This window comes from Mustela erminea, chromosome 18, assembly GCF_009829155.1.
Source record: "Mustela erminea isolate mMusErm1 chromosome 18, mMusErm1.Pri, whole genome shotgun sequence".
In the NCBI taxonomy this organism is placed as follows: Eukaryota; Metazoa; Chordata; class Mammalia; order Carnivora; family Mustelidae; genus Mustela; species Mustela erminea.
This window is the reverse complement of record NC_045631.1, coordinates 56,006,270-56,025,274: the sequence shown is the minus strand read 5'-3', so window position 1 is coordinate 56,025,274 and position 19,005 is coordinate 56,006,270. Positions and strand designations below refer to the sequence as shown.

At 45.7% G+C, this 19,005-nt stretch overlaps 2 protein-coding genes across 3 annotated transcripts in view; one reads left to right on the top strand and one right to left on the bottom strand.

Annotated features, from left to right (window-relative positions):
* The first annotated feature begins 1,566 nt into the window (after nt 1–1,566).
* JPT1 (Jupiter microtubule associated homolog 1) lies at nt 1,567–18,628 on the top strand. Of its 2 annotated transcripts, none has more exons than XM_032322712.1 (5): nt 1,567–1,759; nt 10,433–10,575; nt 10,914–11,011; nt 12,061–12,079; nt 17,592–18,628. In XM_032322712.1, exons 1-5 carry the CDS (start codon nt 1,704–1,706, stop codon nt 17,738–17,740), a joined length of 465 nt encoding a protein of 154 aa, XP_032178603.1. In that variant the 5' UTR covers nt 1,567–1,703; the 3' UTR covers nt 17,741–18,628. The 2 variants fall into 2 exon arrangements, with proteins under 2 accessions (XP_032178603.1, XP_032178604.1); XM_032322713.1 differs by lacking the exon at nt 1,567–1,759 and adding an exon at nt 1,880–2,154.
* The window catches only part of ARMC7 (armadillo repeat containing 7), a 35,888-nt gene continuing 19,035 nt past the window's right edge, over nt 2,153–19,005 (bottom strand). Inside the window, exon 5 of the transcript XR_004280864.1 lies at nt 2,153–3,749. The gene's annotated coding sequence lies outside the window, so the exon portion shown is untranslated. The remainder of the gene's footprint in view (nt 3,750–19,005) is intronic.

Sequence of the window (19,005 nt, the reverse complement as noted above, 5' to 3'; positions counted from 1 at the left end):
AACTCTGCAACTGAAATTTTGTCCTTATTTTACAAATGGGAAACTAGCTCTCAGAAAGAAATCCAGATTCAAGCTCTGATTTCTCCAATGGGAACCCGAGATAGCAGCCAACCCACACTGCTTTACCTCCTACTTGATAACTATCTGACTTACAAGGAAGGCACACCTGCTCACTGTCTAGCTCGGTCTGAAGGGTTTTTGTTTTTTAAGTTTTGGGAAAAAATGATCAAAAATAAAAGTTTTGGGGGGCGCCTGGGTGGCTCAGTGGGTTAAGCCGCTGCCTTCGGCTCAGGTCACGATCTCAGGGTCCTGGGATCGAGCCCCGCATCGGGCTCTCTGCTCAGCAGGGAGCCTGCTTCCTCCTCTGTCTCTGCCTGCCTCTCTGCCTACTTGTGATTTCTCTCTGTCAAATAAATAAATAAAATCTTTTAAAAAAATAAATAAATAAATAAAAGTTTTGGAAATTTAGGTCCAGCCTTTTAAGAATGGGCATATTTTAATCCAAACAAGTGGTTAGCACATACAGACGTGATCCATGCCTTCTAGAAGAGAACTTATCTCTGGATTTTCATGAAAACCCAGGAGAGCGGTCAACCAAGAATACAAGCTTCCAACTGCCGGGAAAGGAGGCTACACAAAAAGGAGAATGTGGCTTGATTTTTATGGAGCTACTGAAAAAGGTCTGCCTTGAGGAAGCATGTCTGACATGGGGAGGCCTCCATTCTCGTTTGTTCAAGACTCTTATTAGGATCTTGTAAACAGCCATTCTTGAGCCCTCCAAGTGGTGTCTGCATTTGTTGCAGGGATAGATTTACGCAGACAGGTGGAAGAGTCATGACTTAAGGGTTATAAACAGCTGCAGAGGCCAGGGCTGCTCCGTAGTCTTGGTAGCAAGGGATGTGACTGTTCCCCACCACCTCAACCATTACCCAGTCTTAGAACAGGCCCTCAAACCGGAGCGACTGTAATTTTGGTCCAGTATGTGCACCACCCATGACAGCTAAATAATATTAAAATGGGAAGAATTTCCAGTCGTTTGAAAAGGGATCATCTTGGCTTGCTTTCTGTTGCTGACTCATAGTGCTGCTGTTTTGAGACTGTCAAGTTGCCAAACGGGACACACAGTAGGTATTCAGTGAATGTCAGTTTGTGGCAGTAATTTTCATCCCTTAAGGAGTGTGCCTTACTGTTTCTCCATGAGTAAGGCAAGTTAAGTAATGGTAAAGACAAATCTGTCCTCGGCTTGTGGGTTCCAACTCGCCCAGGGCGAGTTTTCCCTAGGTCAGGTAACTTCCTTTAGTGATAGCGAGCACAACTTGTGCCCAGCGCGGGGCAGGTTCGTCCTTTTGTCCAATCATCGCCTAGATTTGGGGATGGGGGAGGGGGAACTTCTAAAGACACCCTGACCAGGAAGGGGGCGGGTTTAGGCTGAGCTGGGGCCACCGCAGCCCGTCGAGGTGCCGCACGATGCTTGGCACTCCAGGGAGCCAATAGGAACGAAAAAGGCTATTTGAATTGGCCAATACCGGCAGGGTGGGGGCGGGCTTTTCTGAGCCTTATAAAGGCTGCGGCCGGCGAGGCAGGCGGTGGCAGAGGTTCCTGCAGCGGTCGCTGGCAGTGGGGTGGGGAGCAATTCTGCGCCCCTCGGACCCGACCCTTTCAGCGCTCTGCACCCGCTCCAGCCTACCTCGCTCCTCGGCACCATGACCACCACCACCACCTTCAAGGGAGTCGATCCCAACAGCAGGAATAGCTCCCGGTGAGGCTGCGGGGCCGCACCCGCCCCACGAGGAGCTCGGGGGGCGGGAGCGGGGGCGGGAGGGCGGCTGCCCGGTGGGGCCACTGAGGCCGGGCGGCCGGTCGTTGGCGGTAACGTGCCTCGGGCGCCGCGCTCGTGCCGGGGCGGGCGGCGGGGGTCGGCCGTCGGCTCCGTCTTTGTGCCGTCTCGCAAGCCCGGCGCGCCAGCCCCGCCCGATCCCCGCTCCTCTCCCATTCATTCCTGCCCCCCGAGCGAGGGGTCTGCCGAGAAGGGCCGGGGCTGCTCGCCCTCGCAGTGCTGCGGGATTTTGGTAGTCAGGCCATGCGGAGACGGTTCGCTTCCTTCCCTTTGCGGCGCGGCTGGCCCGACTTCAGGGAGGTGGTCTTGGCCCCCAGGTACTTGGGCAGCCCCCGGGGCGCCCCGGTCAGGCCCCATTGTCCCACCCCTGGCCACGCGCTTATGCCTCTAGCCCGGGGCAGGTGGCGGCCCCGCGCCCGGCGCGGCTGTCACCTCTTGCGGCCGCAGCGATCGAGTCTTGCGGGCTCCTACCCGCTGGGGCCCGCCCGGCAGGTGGCATTTGTGGTCGGGCGGGGCTGGTCACTGCGACCCCCACGCCGGTCCGGGACCCAGCCGTCAGTCCTCCGCGAAGTGCTTCCCCTCCGCTAACAAAGGAAAGACCCCTGCTCCTTCCCCTCCCGCGCCCACCTCCGAATGCGAAAGGGGGGGCGGTGAGCCAGTCCGAGTGGGTTTTCTGCGCTCAAACCTTCGGACCTCGGTCTTTGCATCCCACCTCTTTCCCTTCCCCCTTTGACGTTCGCCAAATGAGTTCGTCGCTGGCCCGGGTTCCCGAGCTGGAGGAGGTTTCCTGTTCTTGGGCGGGGCCGGAGACATCCATTGTCTCTTCCGTACTGTCTCCACCTGGGAAGCCAGGGCCTTTCTGGCCAGTCTTGCTACAGCATTGGGGGAAGAGGACACTGGGTGTTTGGACTGGAACCCTTTTCCAAGCCCTTGCCTGACTTGGTGGAAGGGTCTGTAATCGGTGGAAGGTGTCCACATTGTCTCGGCTAATTGCACGCTGTTCTTTTAAGGTGGATACAGACATTTCTGGGATCCTGCTCAAGGCTTGTAGGAAGCTTAGGTTCCACTTTTTCTGGGCATCTGTTCTTCATGGATCACGACCTGCTGTCGTGTGCGACCAGCCTTGGGGTCCTGGGCAAGTGGCACAAAGGGAGCCATTTTGTGGGGCTAAGAAGACGGCTGTGAAATAGTGCTTCACCGGGGTTGGAGAACTTGGGGACAAAAAACTGGGCTCAGCAGTGAGTCTTGGGCGGGAGGTTGACATCCCTTTTCAACTCATTCCTTTCCCTTATACAATGTGGAAAAGAGTGGGAAAGATTTAAAAAACTATAAATTGGTTGGTCCTGGCAGGTTGGGGACCTTGATTAGGACAGACCTATGAAAATACTGGTCACTCCCTCTTCTGTTGTCATCTTTGCAATGAGATCATTTTTTTCAGAGGGCTCTGGAACACACTGAACCTTGGTTTTTCTTTTGTGCCATGTGGTCAACTTTGTGCTGGTCAGACTGTAGTGATTGGAATGTGAAAATCGACACATTATGTAAAAAAATCAGGTATTATCTTTTGGGGTTAAGTTCTGTTTAGTGCTTCATAAAGAATTTCAGTAACCAGGTCAAATGAATCCTCATGCTAGTTTTTTGATATGTATATTGGAAATGTGAGACAGGAGTGATTTTTTTTTTGTTTTGTTTTGCACAATAAATGTTTTCATTCACCTTTTGTCATCAGTTTCCCTCCCATACTGTGATCTCAGGACTAGAGCTTTGTCCTTGTGTTTACTTCTTACCTTTCCTTCTTCTGTAATCTCACCGAATTCTCCACTTGTTTCTGCAGTAACATTTTCCTGGCTCCATAAGCACATTATAAATTTAGGCTAGTAGGGGAATGATCTGCAAAGATCACGTGCGAACTCTGAGGTTTAAAGAAAGAAGAAAGAAAAAGTAATTCTTAAAAAATTGCTGTCCATAGTTCATGGGCACATTTTTGTTGAGTCTCAAATATGTAATCCTGGTTTAGTTCAGAAAGAATAGGAGGATCTTGAAAAATTAAACGGAAATAATTTCTGTCTTATGATCCAAATCCTTTGTTTGGGGATGTCTCACTGTTACAAATGGGCTCTACAACAATGACGTCATTGGAGTAGGTATTACCTGCTATTGCGGGAGGAACACAGACCTTTAAAAAGTTGGGTGCTCAGAGCTTTGACTTTCTTTTTAAGCTGGTGTTTGGGTGCTAGTATTCTTTTTTTTTTTCCCCTTTTTTTCAACACCCCCAAATACTTCCCAGCCTGTTAGGGTTCTGGAGATTTTCATCTTGGTAAAATAATTCATGAGGGTTTAATTATGAAAAGGAAAAAAAAATCATTCTAATCTCTAGGGAGTGAAGGGGATGATATTGAAGCAAGTTAATTTTGATTTTATTTCAGGTGTCTTTGTTGATTTGGGGAACAAGGGATAAAAAGCTGGTTGCTTCAAACTTTACCAAGAGAGAAAGCCTATTAAGAATTTATAACACACCTTTAATTATGATTTAAGCAGCTTAATTAAATAAACCTACAATTATCATCTTTATAGAATGTATGCCTGGATATACTTGCCTTTTTTTTTTTTTTTTTTAAAGATTTATTTATTTGAGAGACAGCGAGAGCGAGTGGGCAGAGGGGTAGATGGAGAGGGAAAGAGGGAATTTCAAGCAGATTCCCTGTGGGGTACGGAGCCAGATATGGGGCTCAGTCCCACAACCCACGAGACCATGACCTGACCTGAAACAAAGAGTCAGAGGCTTAACCAACTGAGCCATTAAAAGTGAGCCTGTTGAATTAGATAGAACAGAGCCCAGCAAACTATCACCCAAGGGCCAAATGCCGCAGGTGCCTGATTTTTATATTCATAAATGGGTGTAAAAAAAAAAGAAAAGATTCATTTCTTGACTTGTGGAAATTACATGAAAATCAAATGCAATGTTTGTAAATAAAGTTTGATTTGAACAGAGCTGTGCTCCTTCGTTTTCAGATTGTCTGTGGCTGCCTTTGTGCTACTTAACAGAGCTGAATAGTTCCAAAGGCCACATAACCCATGGATGCCTGGGTGGCTCAGTCATTAAGCCTCTGCCTTTGGCTCAGGTCGTGATGCCAGGGTCCTGGGATCGAGCCCCACATCGGGCTCCTGCTCAGTGGGGAGCTGCTTCTCCCTCTCCCATTCCCCCTGGTTGTATTCTTTCTTTCTTTTTTTTCTTTAAAAAGATTTTATTTATTTATTTGACAGAGAGAGATCACAAGTAGGCAGAGAGGCAGGCAGAGAGATTGGGAGAGCCCCGCATCGGGCTCGATCCTGGGACTCTGGGGTCATGACCTGAGCCAAAGGCAGAGGCTTTAACCCACTGAGCCGCCCAGGCACCCCGGTTGTATTCTTTCTCTCTCTCTGTCAAATAAACAAATAAATTCTTGGGGGGAAAAAAAGACTGCATGACCCACAGGCCAAAGACATTTACTTTCTCGGGCACTTGACACCATTAGGAGAGGATCTGCCATCCTTTCCTCCATGTAGACCCGACCCTCTTTGAGCCTATGGAGGGTTCTACTGATGGACTTTACGGAGGACGTGGAGGTTTAAGAGATGGGCTAGGTTTTGAAGAGTCCTTGAAAAAAGGGTAGAGAGTGCTCTAGGCCGGAGTAAAAGTGGGAGTAAATACCTCAAAGTGGAGATTAACCAACTATTCAGGGAAAGGTGAGGAAAGGGGCTTGGCTGGATTGGTGAAGAAGGTAAGATCTAGATAAGATGGCGAGCCCTGTTGTTGGTCACATCTCCTCAGTCCCGCCTGGGCTTTTTTTTTTTTTTTTTTTTTTAAGATTTTATTTATTTGACAGACAGAGATCACAAGTAGGCAGAGAGGCAGGCAGAGAGAGAGGGGGAAGCAGGCTCCCTGCTGAGCAGAGAGCCCGATGCGGGCCGTGATCCCAGGACCCTGAGATCATGACCTGAGCTGAAAGCAGAGGCTTTAACCCACCGAGCCACCCCAGTGCCCCCGCCTGGGCTTAACCAAGGCTTGCTCCTGCTAGTTTGTGGGGAGGAGGAACAAGGTAGGAAGGGGTGCGGCGTTAGGGAGCACAGGCCAGGGTCCACTGCAGCCGGGGGAGCAGAGGAGCCAGGGTTTCAGTTGTAAGATGCGAGGGCACAGGGGTGCACACAGACAAGCACATGCTGTGGCCAGGGGGAAAGCTAGGACTGTCGATAGAAGGAGTGTCCAGGAATTCCGGAACCCAGAAGCTGCCATTAAAAGAATTTTAGACTGGAGCTCCTGCTCAGTTGGTGGAACATGGGACTCCTGATCTTGGGTTTGTGAGTTCAAACTCCACGTTGAGTATAGAGATTACTTTAAAAAAAAAAAAAAAAAATCTTAGGGGCACCTGGGTGGCTCAGTGGGTTAAGCCGCTGCCTTCATCTCAGGTCATGATCTCAGGGTCCTGGGATCGAGCCCCGCATTGAGCTCTCTGCTCAGCAGGGAGCCTGCTTCTCCCTCTCTCTCTGCCTGCCTCTCTGCCTGCTTGTGATCTTTCTCTGTCAAATAAATAAATAAAATCTTAAAAAAAAAAATAAAATGGGGCCCCTAGGTGGCTCAGTGGGTTAAAAGTCTCCCTGCGACTCGGGTCATGATCCCAGGATCCTGGGATCAAACCCCACGTGGGGCTCCTTGCTCAGCAGTGAGCCTGCTTCTCACTTTGCCGGCCGCTCCCCCCCGCTTGTGCTCTCTATCAGATAAATAAAATCTTAAAAAGAAGAATTTTAGATTAATGGCAATCCAGAAGAATATGAAGTGTAAAACAGGACACTGAAATTCACCTGAAATTCCATCTGAAAGCACAAACCCTGGATAACACTGTGGTGTTTGTGCTTTTAGTTCTGATGCAGTATCTTGTAGCTGTCTGTGTTCCAGGTTCTGTTCTAGGCAGAGTCTATAGGCTATCCTTAGAATAGCCTTACAAGGCAGCTACCGTGAACCTCTTCTCCTTGCAGAGAAAACCAGAGCATAGAGAGAGGGTAAGCAGTTTTCCCAAGGTCACACAGCTAGATAAGTGTATCTCTCATTGTTCTATGTAACACGTGATTGCCCTTCTGTTATCCAACGTTTTTCATTCACTGTGTTTTGAATAACTTCTGACATCTACCAGTGAAGGTAAATCTGACCCTGATGTATACAGCTTTCTGTTGTATGGACATGCTTGGATAACTAAACCCCTACTAAGGGCCAGTTAGGGTATTACCAATTTTATTTATAGAGTAACATTTTTATAGGATTGTCCTTGTACATATTTCTGGTTATCCGATAAGGATAATTTCTGGAAGTAGAAATGCCAGTTCATATAAAAAGCCAACAGTTGACATATGCTATCAAAATATCCTTTAGAAAGCTTGTACAAATTTGGGGCATCTGGGTGGCTCAGATGGTTAAGCGTCAGTCTTCGGCTCAGGTCATGATCTCAGGGTCCTGGGATCGAACCCTGCGTTGGGCTCCTGGCTCAGCAGTGAGTTTGTTTATCCTTCTCCCTCTGCCTTCCCTCCTGCTTGTGCTTCTCGCTGTCTCTGTCTCTCTCTCAAATTAATAAAAAAATATTTTTTTAAAAGAAAGTTCGTAGAGATTTATACTCTCATACTTTAATTAATGCTGGAAATTGTCATTTTTTTCATATTTACCAGTCTAATAAGCAAAATACATATCCCTTTGTTTTATTTATTCTTATTTTTATTTTTAAAAATTTTTAAAGATTTTATTTATTTATTTGACAGAGATCACAAGTAGGCAGAGAAGCAGGCAGAGAGTGAGGTGGGGAAGCAGGCTCCCCGCTGAGCAGAGATCCCTATGCGGGGCTTGATCCCAGGACCCTGAGATCATGACTTGAGCCAAAGGCAGAGGTTTAACCCACTGAGCCACCCAGGCACCCCTATCCTTTTTCAAAATTTCACTTATTTGCTAGTGGGATTGCATTTTTAATGTTTAGAGGCTACCCACATTTTTAAATTGCCTGTTAGTATTTTTTGTCCCATTTTCCGCTTGTGATTCCTCTCCTTTTTTTATTTTTAAGTAATCTCTACACCCAACATGGGGCTTGAACTCACAACCCCAAGATCGACAGTCACACGATCAACTGACTGAGCTAAACAGGCGCCCCTCTTCTGCTTTAAAGATTTGTTTATTTTAGAGACAGAAGAAGTGCATGTGTGAGTGGGGGGAGGGGCAGAGGGAGAGGGTGAGAATCCTCAAGCAGACCCTGCTGAGCGTGGGCTCAGGGGCTCTATCCCACCACCCTCAGATCATGGCCTGAGCTGAAACTGAGTCCGACACTTAACCGTCTGAGCTGCCCAGGCATCCCCAGTGGCAGTCTTTTGGGGAGAAAACTCCTGACAGAATTCTGAGGAGAAACTGAAAAACTCTTCATTGTAGTAGGAATTGTTAATAGATTCTCTCCTTAAGTGATAAAACATACTTAAAAATCCCCAGTAGATTAGAACAACTCACAATTAGCAGGCTTTATCCTAGTAGATCTATAGAACATTGGCAAATACACGTTCTTTTCAAGCATATATAGATTTCTTAAGTTGACCACATATTAGGCTTTAAAAGCACCTTTCCTCAAATTTCAAGGCACTCAGGCAGTTGTCTGTGTTATAGTTAAAAGCTAGAAATTAATAAACCAAAAAGACCCCTATATTTGGAAACATATAAATGTACTCTTCAATGATGTATGTGCCGAAGGAAAAAATAATGGAGGTGAGAAAACATTTAGCATGCAACAGTAGTTTTTAAAAAATCAAGACTTAGAATGCCCTTAGAGGGGTACTTAGAAGGGAATTTACCCCGTAAGTGTTTAATTTTTTCCTTCGTTTTCTAATGTAAGGAGCTGTATGCAAATGAAAACTGTTATTTATTTGGAAACTTGGATGACATGGACATCCTCCTGTAAAAATATTTCTCAAACTGATTAAGAAGAAGGAGACCAGACTACTCCTATCCCCAATAACGGAATAGAATCAGTAGTTAGAAAATCATCCCGTAAGACCATGTCCATTTCTCTTTCTGAGTAGTGACAGGACAAGTTAAATTGAGTTCTTCCAGGGAGGAAGCACATTGATCAATCCAAGACAGGACGCTCTGGAAATGTCCAAGTGCTGGGTTTCATTGCTGAACTGAAAGCTGTAGAGGGTGTCCAGTGGTGCCTGGTAATCGAAGATGCTGGGAGTCTTACGCCCATGTCTCTTGCGGACTTCCTCCTGTGGCGGGTCCCTTGTCATTACTAGTGAGAACACTGCGTGCCTTACAGGTGTGTAAATGCGGCTCGCTGGTGACGCCAAGACAGGAGGAGACTATCATCAGCTTTCCTTGGGTTTCCAAAATGATCAGCTTTTACATGTATACTCTTGCGTTTTTAGTTTTGTTGAAAATAAAAGTGGAAGTGCGTTATGAATACATAAATAAAGAGATGTGCTTCCAAACGTCTTTGCAAATATATCCAGCCACGCCCACTAGGCGAGGTCTGTTAGGTCTTTGTTAAAAGGGGACATGAACCAGGCTGTTTCAGCTGCCCTGGGCATCAGACAACCTTACTGCAAATATTAAGTCTTTTTATTGAGAATAGTTGACAATACAGTATTATATTAGTCTCAGGTGTATACCATACAGCGTTCGACAATTCTATACACTATGAGATGCCCACCATGGTGAGTGCTGTCACCGTGGGTCCCCACACAAATCTGTTAACAACATTATTGAGTATATTCCCTTTGCTGTACTTTTTATCCTGTGACTTGTTTATTTCATACCTGGAAACTGGTACCTCTTAATCCCCTCCCCCTCGTTTATCTATTCCCCCACACCCTTGCCCCTCTGGCCAGTTTGTTCTCTGTGTTTGTGAGTCTGTTTCTGGGGTTTTTTTGTTTGTTCATTTGGTTTGTTTTTTTTAGGTTCCACATGAAGTGAAGCCATGTAGTATTTGTTTCTGTCTGACTTAGTTCTTTTAGCATCATATCCTCTGCATCTTTCCATGGTGTCTCCAGTGGCAAGGTCTCATTCTTGTTTATGGCTGCGTAATACCCCACTGTGCATCTGTCTGTGCCAGATCTGCTTTATCCATCTATCAGTGGACACTTGGGTTGCTTCCATACCTTGGCTGTTGTAAATAATGCTGCAGTAAACTTGTGCATATATTTTCCAAATGAGTGTTTTTGTTTTCTTCCGGTAGATATCCAGAGTGGAATTACTGGGTCATAGGGTATTTCTATTACCAGTTTTTTCAGGACCCTCCATATCGTTTTCCACCGTGGCTGCATCAGTTTACATTCCCACCAACCACCATGCGTGAGGGTTCCTTTCTCTCCACTTCCTTGTCAACACTGTTGATTCTTGTCTGTCTACCACTGGCCATTCTAACTGGTGTGATCCAGTGCCGAATTTATACCATGATGAATCAATTCCTCTCCCTTGTTGGGGGCGGGGTAGGAGGAACAAATGGGTGAGAGAAATGAAATGAAAGGGGTTTGAAGACATTTATGCCGAGAAGTATTTGGTATGACCTGAAATGGATGTCTTGCCATTATTCCAAGGGTTTTGCGGCCTCCAGGCGGTGGATCCAATTTTTCATTAGGCTTTGATGAACCAACAGAACAGCCTGTGAGGAGGAACAAAATGGCATCTAGCATCTTCGGGACACCTGAGGAAAATCCTCCTTCATGGGCCAAGTCGGCAGGTACTGCTTATATCGGTGGTCACTGGTCAAAAGGGACGGACCCAGCATGAGTAACTACAGTTGGTTTTCTGTGAGGAGCAAAATCCAGCTCAACCATAATGAGATCAACAACAGTTAAAGCTTGTCAGTGGAGGAAGGACTGGGACCAAAAAGTCTTGAGGGGTCGGAATAGGGACTGGGGTCAAATTGGGTTATTTGGTGGAATTTTTAAGCTCTCAGTTAACCCTCCTAACAGTGTTAGCTCATTTTGTATATGAGACTAACATGAACATCACTCATGAAAGCAGTGTTTTCGCTTTAGTTCTGTCCGTTCCTCAAGAAAGTGTGGTTTAATTTAGGTGCCAAGTCTAGTGGTGGCCGACAGGATTCTGAGTCATCTGGACCCCAGAGAAGGAACTCTTCTGAAGCAAACGCTGGAGACTTCTTAGATCTGAAGGTCAGTGTGACAACACGGGACAAGGGCTTTGAGGTTAATACAGTTTAGAAATTCACTTCTCTCCTGTTGTACTAAGAGCGTCAGTTCTGCCACTGGAGTCTGACATAATTAGGAGAGGGACGGAGGCCATATTGGGAATGGAAGTTCGATAAAGAATAAAGTCGGAAAAGTGAGGTGACGTGATCTGGATCTGTTCAGATGTCTCTTCTATTAGTAGGATTAGTCTCTCTCCTTCACTGTTGATTTCGGGAACTAATGGAGCACGCTTACTTCCTACGTAACTCATATGTAGTAGCATTTGTGACTTCAGAGATTGTTCCTGTTGTTGGCAAACATTGCCCAGTTGTTCTGAGCTGAACTGCAGGAGACTCCAGCCTGGGCTTTACCCTCAGTTGTCTGCAGAGGACCATGGTCCCAGTGCCCCCAGGGATGTGTCTGGAAGCAGGGACCTCAGAGCACACACAGGCATCAGCGGTGCAAGTGTGGAAAGACCTGTGTGGGGCTTTGGAATTTATAGAGGCCCTTCAACAGCTAGATAAAGAGAAAGGAGAGAGAATATGGAAGGATAAATTTTACCAGTTTCCCATTCTGATTAAAGGATCCTCTGAAATCCTAATTGATATTAGGTCACTGACGTAAATGTTCACGTTTTTTGGTGTGTTGGATATTGCTGGCACTGGGGCAACCTGTCATGTAGCATTTTTGTTCAGCGTTGTCCAAAAGTAAGTACAAGTTGTAATGGAATCGTGTTGCGGCCTGACCCTGAACTTGACTGCATCAAAATGAAATTTCATATTTGGTTTCAAACAGATAGTACCCTGTCAGAACCGTGACTGCATTATTTGCTTGTTATAAAATTAAAATCTGGAGTAAATTTTTAGGGGCACCCGGCTGGCTCAGTCAGAGGAGCATGTGACTCTGGATCTCAGGGTCATGAGTTTGAGCCCCATGTCAGCTATAGAGATTACTAAAAAAATAATAATAATAATAATAATTAATTAAATAAAAATAAAAACTGAACTAAACTTTAAATTTCTTTTATTTTCCAGGGAGAAGGCGACATTCATGGTGAGTCCTCCCGAAGCCCTGGTTTCTGGTTCTGTAAATGGTTTTTAGCATAGATTGGAATTTGAAATTGAAATCGGGTTTTGGGGAAAAAGAGACTGGGGAGTGAAACCTGGCTTTGCCCCAAGCGCCTGCGCGCACTGGGTTTGGAGGAAAGAAAAATGAAACCGGGAAGTTAGTGAGCACGGCCGCATGTGTATCTGCTGCGGTGAGCGTCATGTCAGAAATGCCGCAGGGACGGGAAACGGAGAGTCTTTCACGAATATGGTAGTCAGGCTGGTAGTCAGGCTGGTGTCTGTTAGTCTTTTTTTTTTTTTTTTTTTTAAGATTGTATTTATTTGACAGATGGAGATCACAAGTAGGCAGAGAGGCAGGCAGAGAGAGAGGAGGAAGCAGGCTCCCCACCCAGTAGAGAGCCCCATGTGGGGCTCGATCCCAGGACCCTGGGATTATGACCTGAGCCGAAGGCAGAGGCTTAACCCACTGAGCCACCCAGGCGCCCCAGCATCTGTTACTCTTAATGAGAGCTTTTTAGTAATAAGTGCTGGCATTTCAAGCTTGGCCTACGTTTAATGACCAAGTTTGTTTGATTTTTATGCTCAGGTGCTTATTTAGCAAGACACGGGTACCTCTGTGATCTTACAGATGATGATTTAGGGGGCAGATGTAAATTCTCAGCATCGATGTTACCAATTATATGTGGAAATGAGCTATAATCATTTATTTAATGATAGTCAATCTTTGAAGTATTTATTGAATCTTCCTTAACAAGTGCCAGAGAATTACTTCTGCGCGTAATGAAAGTCACGTGTGTGTCAGGCAGTAGGAATCGGGTGAAAGTTGACTCAGTGAAATGCAGCCGCCGGAAGGCCTTGTCTGGTCCAGAAGGAAGAGGCTGCTTCCTCGGGACCTCTTCCTACCATTACACTCTGTGAGGCAGCTACTCCGTAGAACAGGTTTAAGAACCAGATTCCTCTCCTGCCCTCTCTCTCTCCCCTCCCCTCCCCTCCCCTTCTTTTTCTTTTCTCTCTTCTCTTCTTTTCTTAAAGATTTTATTTATTTATTTAATATTTTTTAATTTTTTTAAAAAAGATTTTATCTACTTATTTGACACAGAGAGAGATCATAAGCAGGCAGAGAGCCCGATGCGGGGCTCGATCCCAGGACCCTGAGATCATGACCTGAGCTGAAGGCAGGGGCTTAACCCACTGAGCCACCCAGGCGCCCCTTATTTATTTATTTTAGAGAGACAGAACACGAGTGGGGGCGGGGGGGGGCAACAGAGGGAGCGGGGAGAAGCAGACTCCCCGCTGGGCAGGGAGCCCGATGCAGGGCTCGATCCCAGGACTCTGGGATCATGGACCTGATCTGAAGTCAGACGCTTCACAGACTGAGCCCTCCAGGCGCCCCTCAGACAGTGTTTTTCGGTGGGCGTGGTGGGAGAAGGATCTCCTGAACCCTTGTGAGCGTTACCAGGGTTTCTCCTCAGAGCATGAGCCACTTTCTCACTGGACTGAAGATGTTATTGTTCGTGTCCAGTGTGTTCCGTCTGCAGAGACTCTTCTGGAGGTAAAGAAATCTTCAGGGCTTTTCAGTTTTGCTGCTTTTCGTGTTCTGAAGTACTTCCCCATCAGACCTGACTTAGCAAGAATCATCTTTAGTCCCTACTTTTGGACAGGAGATAGAGTTAGCAATCTGGGGAGCCTGAAGAAATATGTGAGAGCCCCTGATGAAGTTAGGAAAAAATGTGTCATTACTCCTGCTAATAATGACTCCTCTCTCACCCCCGTTCAGCTTGTTAGAGATTCTTCAGGTAAACAGCACCCTGAGTTGTGCAGTATGACAAGTCTTTACTTTGAGTTCGTTTGTCATGAAATGACAAGGGCATAACGGATTCAAGATCCGCCTGGTGGCGGAGAAGTCAACCCCAGTCCTGTTGCCTGGTTTACTTCAAAGTCAAGCTACTCTGCTCAGTTTATTTTTTTCTTTGTTCCTACTCAGTTTAAATAAGACAGATTTTTTGGGGGTAGAAGGAAAATTGCCTTCCTTTTTGGGGGAATGAAATACAGCAATGGCTAAAGGGAGCACGTGGGAAATCTGCAGCGGAGGGAGGCGGTCCATGGGATTTAGGTCGAAGTGTTTCCCGCCTTTAGGCAAGTTAGACAGTCTGCTGCATTTCTCGACACTCTAATTCTTTCATCCTTATAATAAGCACTTTATCATTTACTCTGATGTGTCCATTCACTGAGCTCATTGATGTGCCGAGGAAGAAAGACAAGTCAGGAGTATATAAGTTAGCTATTCTAGTAGACATGTTTGTGTTTAAAGTCCCATTTTTCAGTTATTAGATTCAACAGACAGAAGCTTTCTCTGTCAGGTCCTGTGTAAGTTTCTTTTCTTTTTTTAAAGATTTTATTTATTTATTTATTTGGCAGAGACATAGAGATCACAAGTAGGTAGAGAGGCAGGCAGAGGGAGAAGGAGAAGCAGGCTCCCCGCTGAGCAGAGAGCCCGATGCGGGGCTCACTCCCAGGACCCTGAGACCATGACCTGAGCCAAAGGCAGAGGCTCAACCCACTGAGCCACCCAGGCGCCCCTCTGTATAAGTTTCTAAAGCCTTATTCTCAGTTCCTGTACTTGTCTCATTATAGACTAAAGGGATGGAGTAACAGACTAGCCTCATTCTTTCTGGCTGGAGTAGTTCTGAGTAGACAAAGGAGCATTTAAATTAAGAATTGTTTATTCTTCGTATGTGCTTTTTTTTTTTTTCTTTCTTGGCATATTATCTAGACATGAAAGACAAAACTGTTCCCTTAATAATGAAAGACAGACATAAGATTGGTGGGTGTGAGCTTGATTTATCTAAAAATCATTTTATGGAGGGGCTCCTGACTGGCTCTGTCAGTGGAGCACGAGACTCCTGATTTCAGCGTCATGAATTCGAGCCCCACATTGGGCATGGAACCTACCTAAAATTTATAAATAAATAAAATGAAATAAATAGTTTAATGGAGGGGCGCCTGGCTGGTTCAGTCCGTGAAGCATAGAACTCTTGATTATGGGGTTGTGAGTTCAAGCCTACTTTGGGTGTGGAGATCACTTTAAAAAGAGTCTTAAAGGGGTGCCTGGGTGGCTTAGTGGGTTAAAGCCTCTGCCTTCGGCTCAGGTCATGATCCCAGGGTCCTGGGATCAAGCCCCACATGGGGCTCTCTGCTCAGCGGGGAGCCTGCCCACCCCCCACCTCTGCCTGCCTCTCTCTATGTCAAATAAATAAATAAATAAATAAATAAATAAATAAATAAATAAATAAATAAATAAAATAAAATCTTCTTTAAAAAGGTAAAAATAAAAATCATTTTATGAAAATAAATGACCACGGTAGGGCTGCAAGGTAATGAGCTGTGTCCTTTGGAAGTACTCCTAACTGCCTGATGCAGACAGACAACGGGGAGCTGTTGGAGCCTGGGTACTGGTGAGGCCAAGTTCTAGAGCACCAAGAAAATTGCTTAACTCCATAGGCTGGCTCAGGTGGAGTTATGCTCTGTAATCATCCATCTTGGGTTGTTTCAGAATGTCAGGTTTTGGGTTTTGTTTGTATTTACAGTAAATGGGACATATTTAAGAGATACTTATCAGAGGACTTGTGTCCTTAATGTTGATGCCTTTGATCCTGCTTCTTGTGCAACAAGAGTGTGGCAACGGGAAACGGAGGGGGGTGGGGTGACCCTTTCTCGCTCCATTGTTGTTTGTCAGGACTGTCAATTTGGAAAGCTTCAGACTGATTTTTACTGCTGGTTGATGATAGTATAGAACATTGTATGTGTTATGTTACCTCTATAGAAAGTTCCAAATGTTCATAAAAGGTAATGTCAAAAGCAGCAGTAGCATATTTCTGAGGTTTTCTTCTTTTTTTTTTTAGGATTGTATTTATTTATTTGAGAGAAAGAAAGTACGAGCAGGGGTGTGGGGGAGAGGGAGACACAGTCTCCCCGCTGAGCAGACCCAAACTGAAGACAGACACTTAACCTGCTAAGCCACCCAGGAGCCCCTATTTGAGTTTTTTTTGTTGAATTTCCAATCTTAGACCTCTTCCTCCTTGGACTTCTCAGTATCAAAGTTGGCCAAATTAAAACTTGGTACAAGGGGTTTTAGGAACATGAACTTTTAATGGTTAGTCTTTGAAGGACTTAAAGTACATTTCTTGGGGCGCCTGGGTGGCTTATGATCTCTCTCTCTCTGTCAAAAAAAAAAAAAAAAAAAAAAAAAAAAAAAGAATATGCACCTGAATTGAATTTGATGGTTTAACACCAAAATGAGGCCCAGCATTTTGCAGTCACTTTTTAATTTTTTAATTAATCTTTAAGATCTTATTTATTTATTTGACAGAGAGTAGGCAGAGAGAGTTGGGGGGAAGCAGGCTCCCTCCTGAGCAGAGCCTGATGTAGGGCTCGATCCCAGGACCCTGGGATCATGACCTGAGCCAAAGGCAGAGGCTTTAACCCACTGAGCCACCCAGGCGCCCCTGCAGTCACTTTTGACTTGGAACAAAGATTTTTCCAAAAAAAAAAAAAAAAGAAAAGAAAGAAAAGAAAAAGAAAGCAAACAAACAAACTTTTCCAAGTTTGGAAACTGCCTCACCCAGGTGCCCCAGTCTGGCAAATTTTAAAGTGAAGTGATTACTAAATGGTTGGTGTGCAAAGCCGTGTCGGGCTCTGTGCCTAAGCAGGGAGCCTGCTTGAGCATTCTCTCTCTTCCTCTCCCTCTGCCCCTTCCCCTGCACTCTCTATCTCTCTCTCAAATAAATAAACCTTAAAAAAAACAAAAAAGGGCGCCTGGGTGGCTCAGTGTATTGGGCCGCTGCCTTCGGCTCAGGTTGTGATCTCAGGGTCCTGGGATCGAGTCCCACATAGGGCTCTCTGCTCGGCAGGGAGCCTGCTTCCCTCTCTCTCTGCCTGCCTCTGCCTACTTGTGATCTCTGTCTGTCAAATAAATAAATAAAATCTTAAAAAAAAAACGCACAAAAAACCCAAAATACATCTTCCTGTTTGTGTATACTTTAGAAAAGAACACACAGGGGTGCCTGGGTGGCTCGTGGGTTAAAGCCTCTGCCTTCGGATCGGGTCATGATCCCAGGGTCTTGGGATCGAGCCCCGCAACGGTCTCTCTGCTTGGCAGTGAGCCTGCTTCCCTTCCTCTCTCTCTGCCTGCCTCTCTGCCCACTTGTGATCTCTCTCTGTCAATAAATACAAATTTAAAAAGAAAATTAAAAAAAAAAAAAAAAGAACACACATAGAAAAGCGCCTGGGTACAAATATGACAAAAAGACTGACGGTGGTTGGTTTTGGGTTATGGGGACATAGTTGAACGATTGTTGCCTTCTTTAGGTATGATTTGTTATCTCTGTGTATGCTTTGATACCTCTAGGTATGATCTGAACCATCCTTCAAGAAAATCTTAAGATTCTTCATTCTACCTAGAAATAATTATTAGCCCTAAGTTTCTTCTGTTTTCCTAGAAAACGTGGACACAGACTTGCAGGCCAGCCTGGGGCAGAGCGAGGAAAAGCCTGTGCCCGCTGCCCCTGTGCCCAGCCCAGTGGCTCCGGCCCCAGTGCCATCCCGAAGAAATCCCCCCGGTGGCAAGTCCAGCCTCGTCCTGGGTTAGCTCCGATTCTCTTGAACTCTTGTCGTTTTGTTTGTTTTTGTTTCCTCCATGCTTGTGAACTGCACAACTTGAGCCTGACTGTACATCTTTTGGATTTGTTTCATTAAAAAAGAAGCACTTTATGTACTGCTGTCTTTTTTTTCTCCCCCTCCCCCCCCCAAAGAACAGGTTTCTCTCTCTCTGTCCTGATTCCTCTGGGTCTGTAGGCCATGGCATGAGTGTTTTCTAGTAGTAGATTGGAGGGAAAGTTTTGTGACACTTAGTACAGTGTTTTTAAGAACAATTTGGTTCCAAATGTGTTAGAGGATCTTTTGTACTGAGGTTTTTAAAACCCTTTTCTTGTCAGCTTTACTTGGGTTGACCAAGCCTTGACTGGACAGACCAGTGAACAGTCCACAGGCACCGTTCCTTCAGGCCCCCAAACACAGGGTTGTCTTTACGCCAAACCTCCTCATTGTTGGCCTACCTTGTCAGTGGCCTTTGCTAAAAGCATCTCCCTGTGCCATATGGAACAGTAGAGGCCTGCGCCTCATATGCCTTGCTGCCTGCCAAGCAAAAAACTGCCTTTTTCATTTTTGAACCTTAAGAGATAAGCCAGATACTAACTCAACTAATGACGAGCTAAGCCCGCTGCTCTCACGTAGAGGAAGGCTTCCATGTACGCTCAAGCTGACAGATTTCAAGTGGTAAGCAAAGCAAGGGCGGTGACCACACAGAAGTGGGTCTTTGTGGTGAACAGACCCCAAGGGGGCAATGCTCTTCTTCGGTAACTTGAAGCTGTGTGCATGATGCTGGTGCTTGACCTTGAACTGAAGTATCCTTAAAATGTGTGTTGTACTTCACAATCCTGGACTGTTGCTTAAAGTAAACAATGTACAAATTTTGAAACATTGTGTCCTGTGTCATCTTTTTGAGACTGTTTCAATGTTCTACCTGTTTAGTTGCTTTTTTCTCTGTTACTCTAAATTCTGTTGCCCAAGGATTAATGAGTCATTCAAGTCAAGACAAACTAATGAAAACCCAGAGAGGTGGGCTTCTCTCTCTAAAGAAAATAGGTTGGGGGCTCCTGGATGGGTCAGTCGTTAAGCGTCTGCCTTCAGCTCAGGTCATGATCGCAGGGTCCTGGGGTTGAGCCCCACACTGGGCTCCCTGCTTGGTGGGAAGCCTGCTTCTCCCTCTCCCACCCCCCCTGCTTGTGTTCCCTCTCTCGCTTGTCTCCGTCAAAGAAATATATAAAATCTTAAAAAGAAAAACAGATTTAAAGT

Excerpts from the sequence above, each read along its gene's own strand:
- JPT1 (XM_032322713.1), top strand. The coding sequence starts at position 2,081 with ATGCGGAGACGGTTCGCTTCCTTCCCTTTGCGGCGCGGCTGGCCCGAC. Across the intron at positions 2,155-10,432 it reads GAGGTGGTCTTGGCCCCCAG|GGTTTTGCGGCCTCCAGGCG; the intron begins GTACTTGGGCAG and ends CATTATTCCAAG. Across the intron at positions 10,576-10,913 it reads TTCATGGGCCAAGTCGGCAG|GTGCCAAGTCTAGTGGTGGC; the intron begins GTACTGCTTATA and ends GGTTTAATTTAG.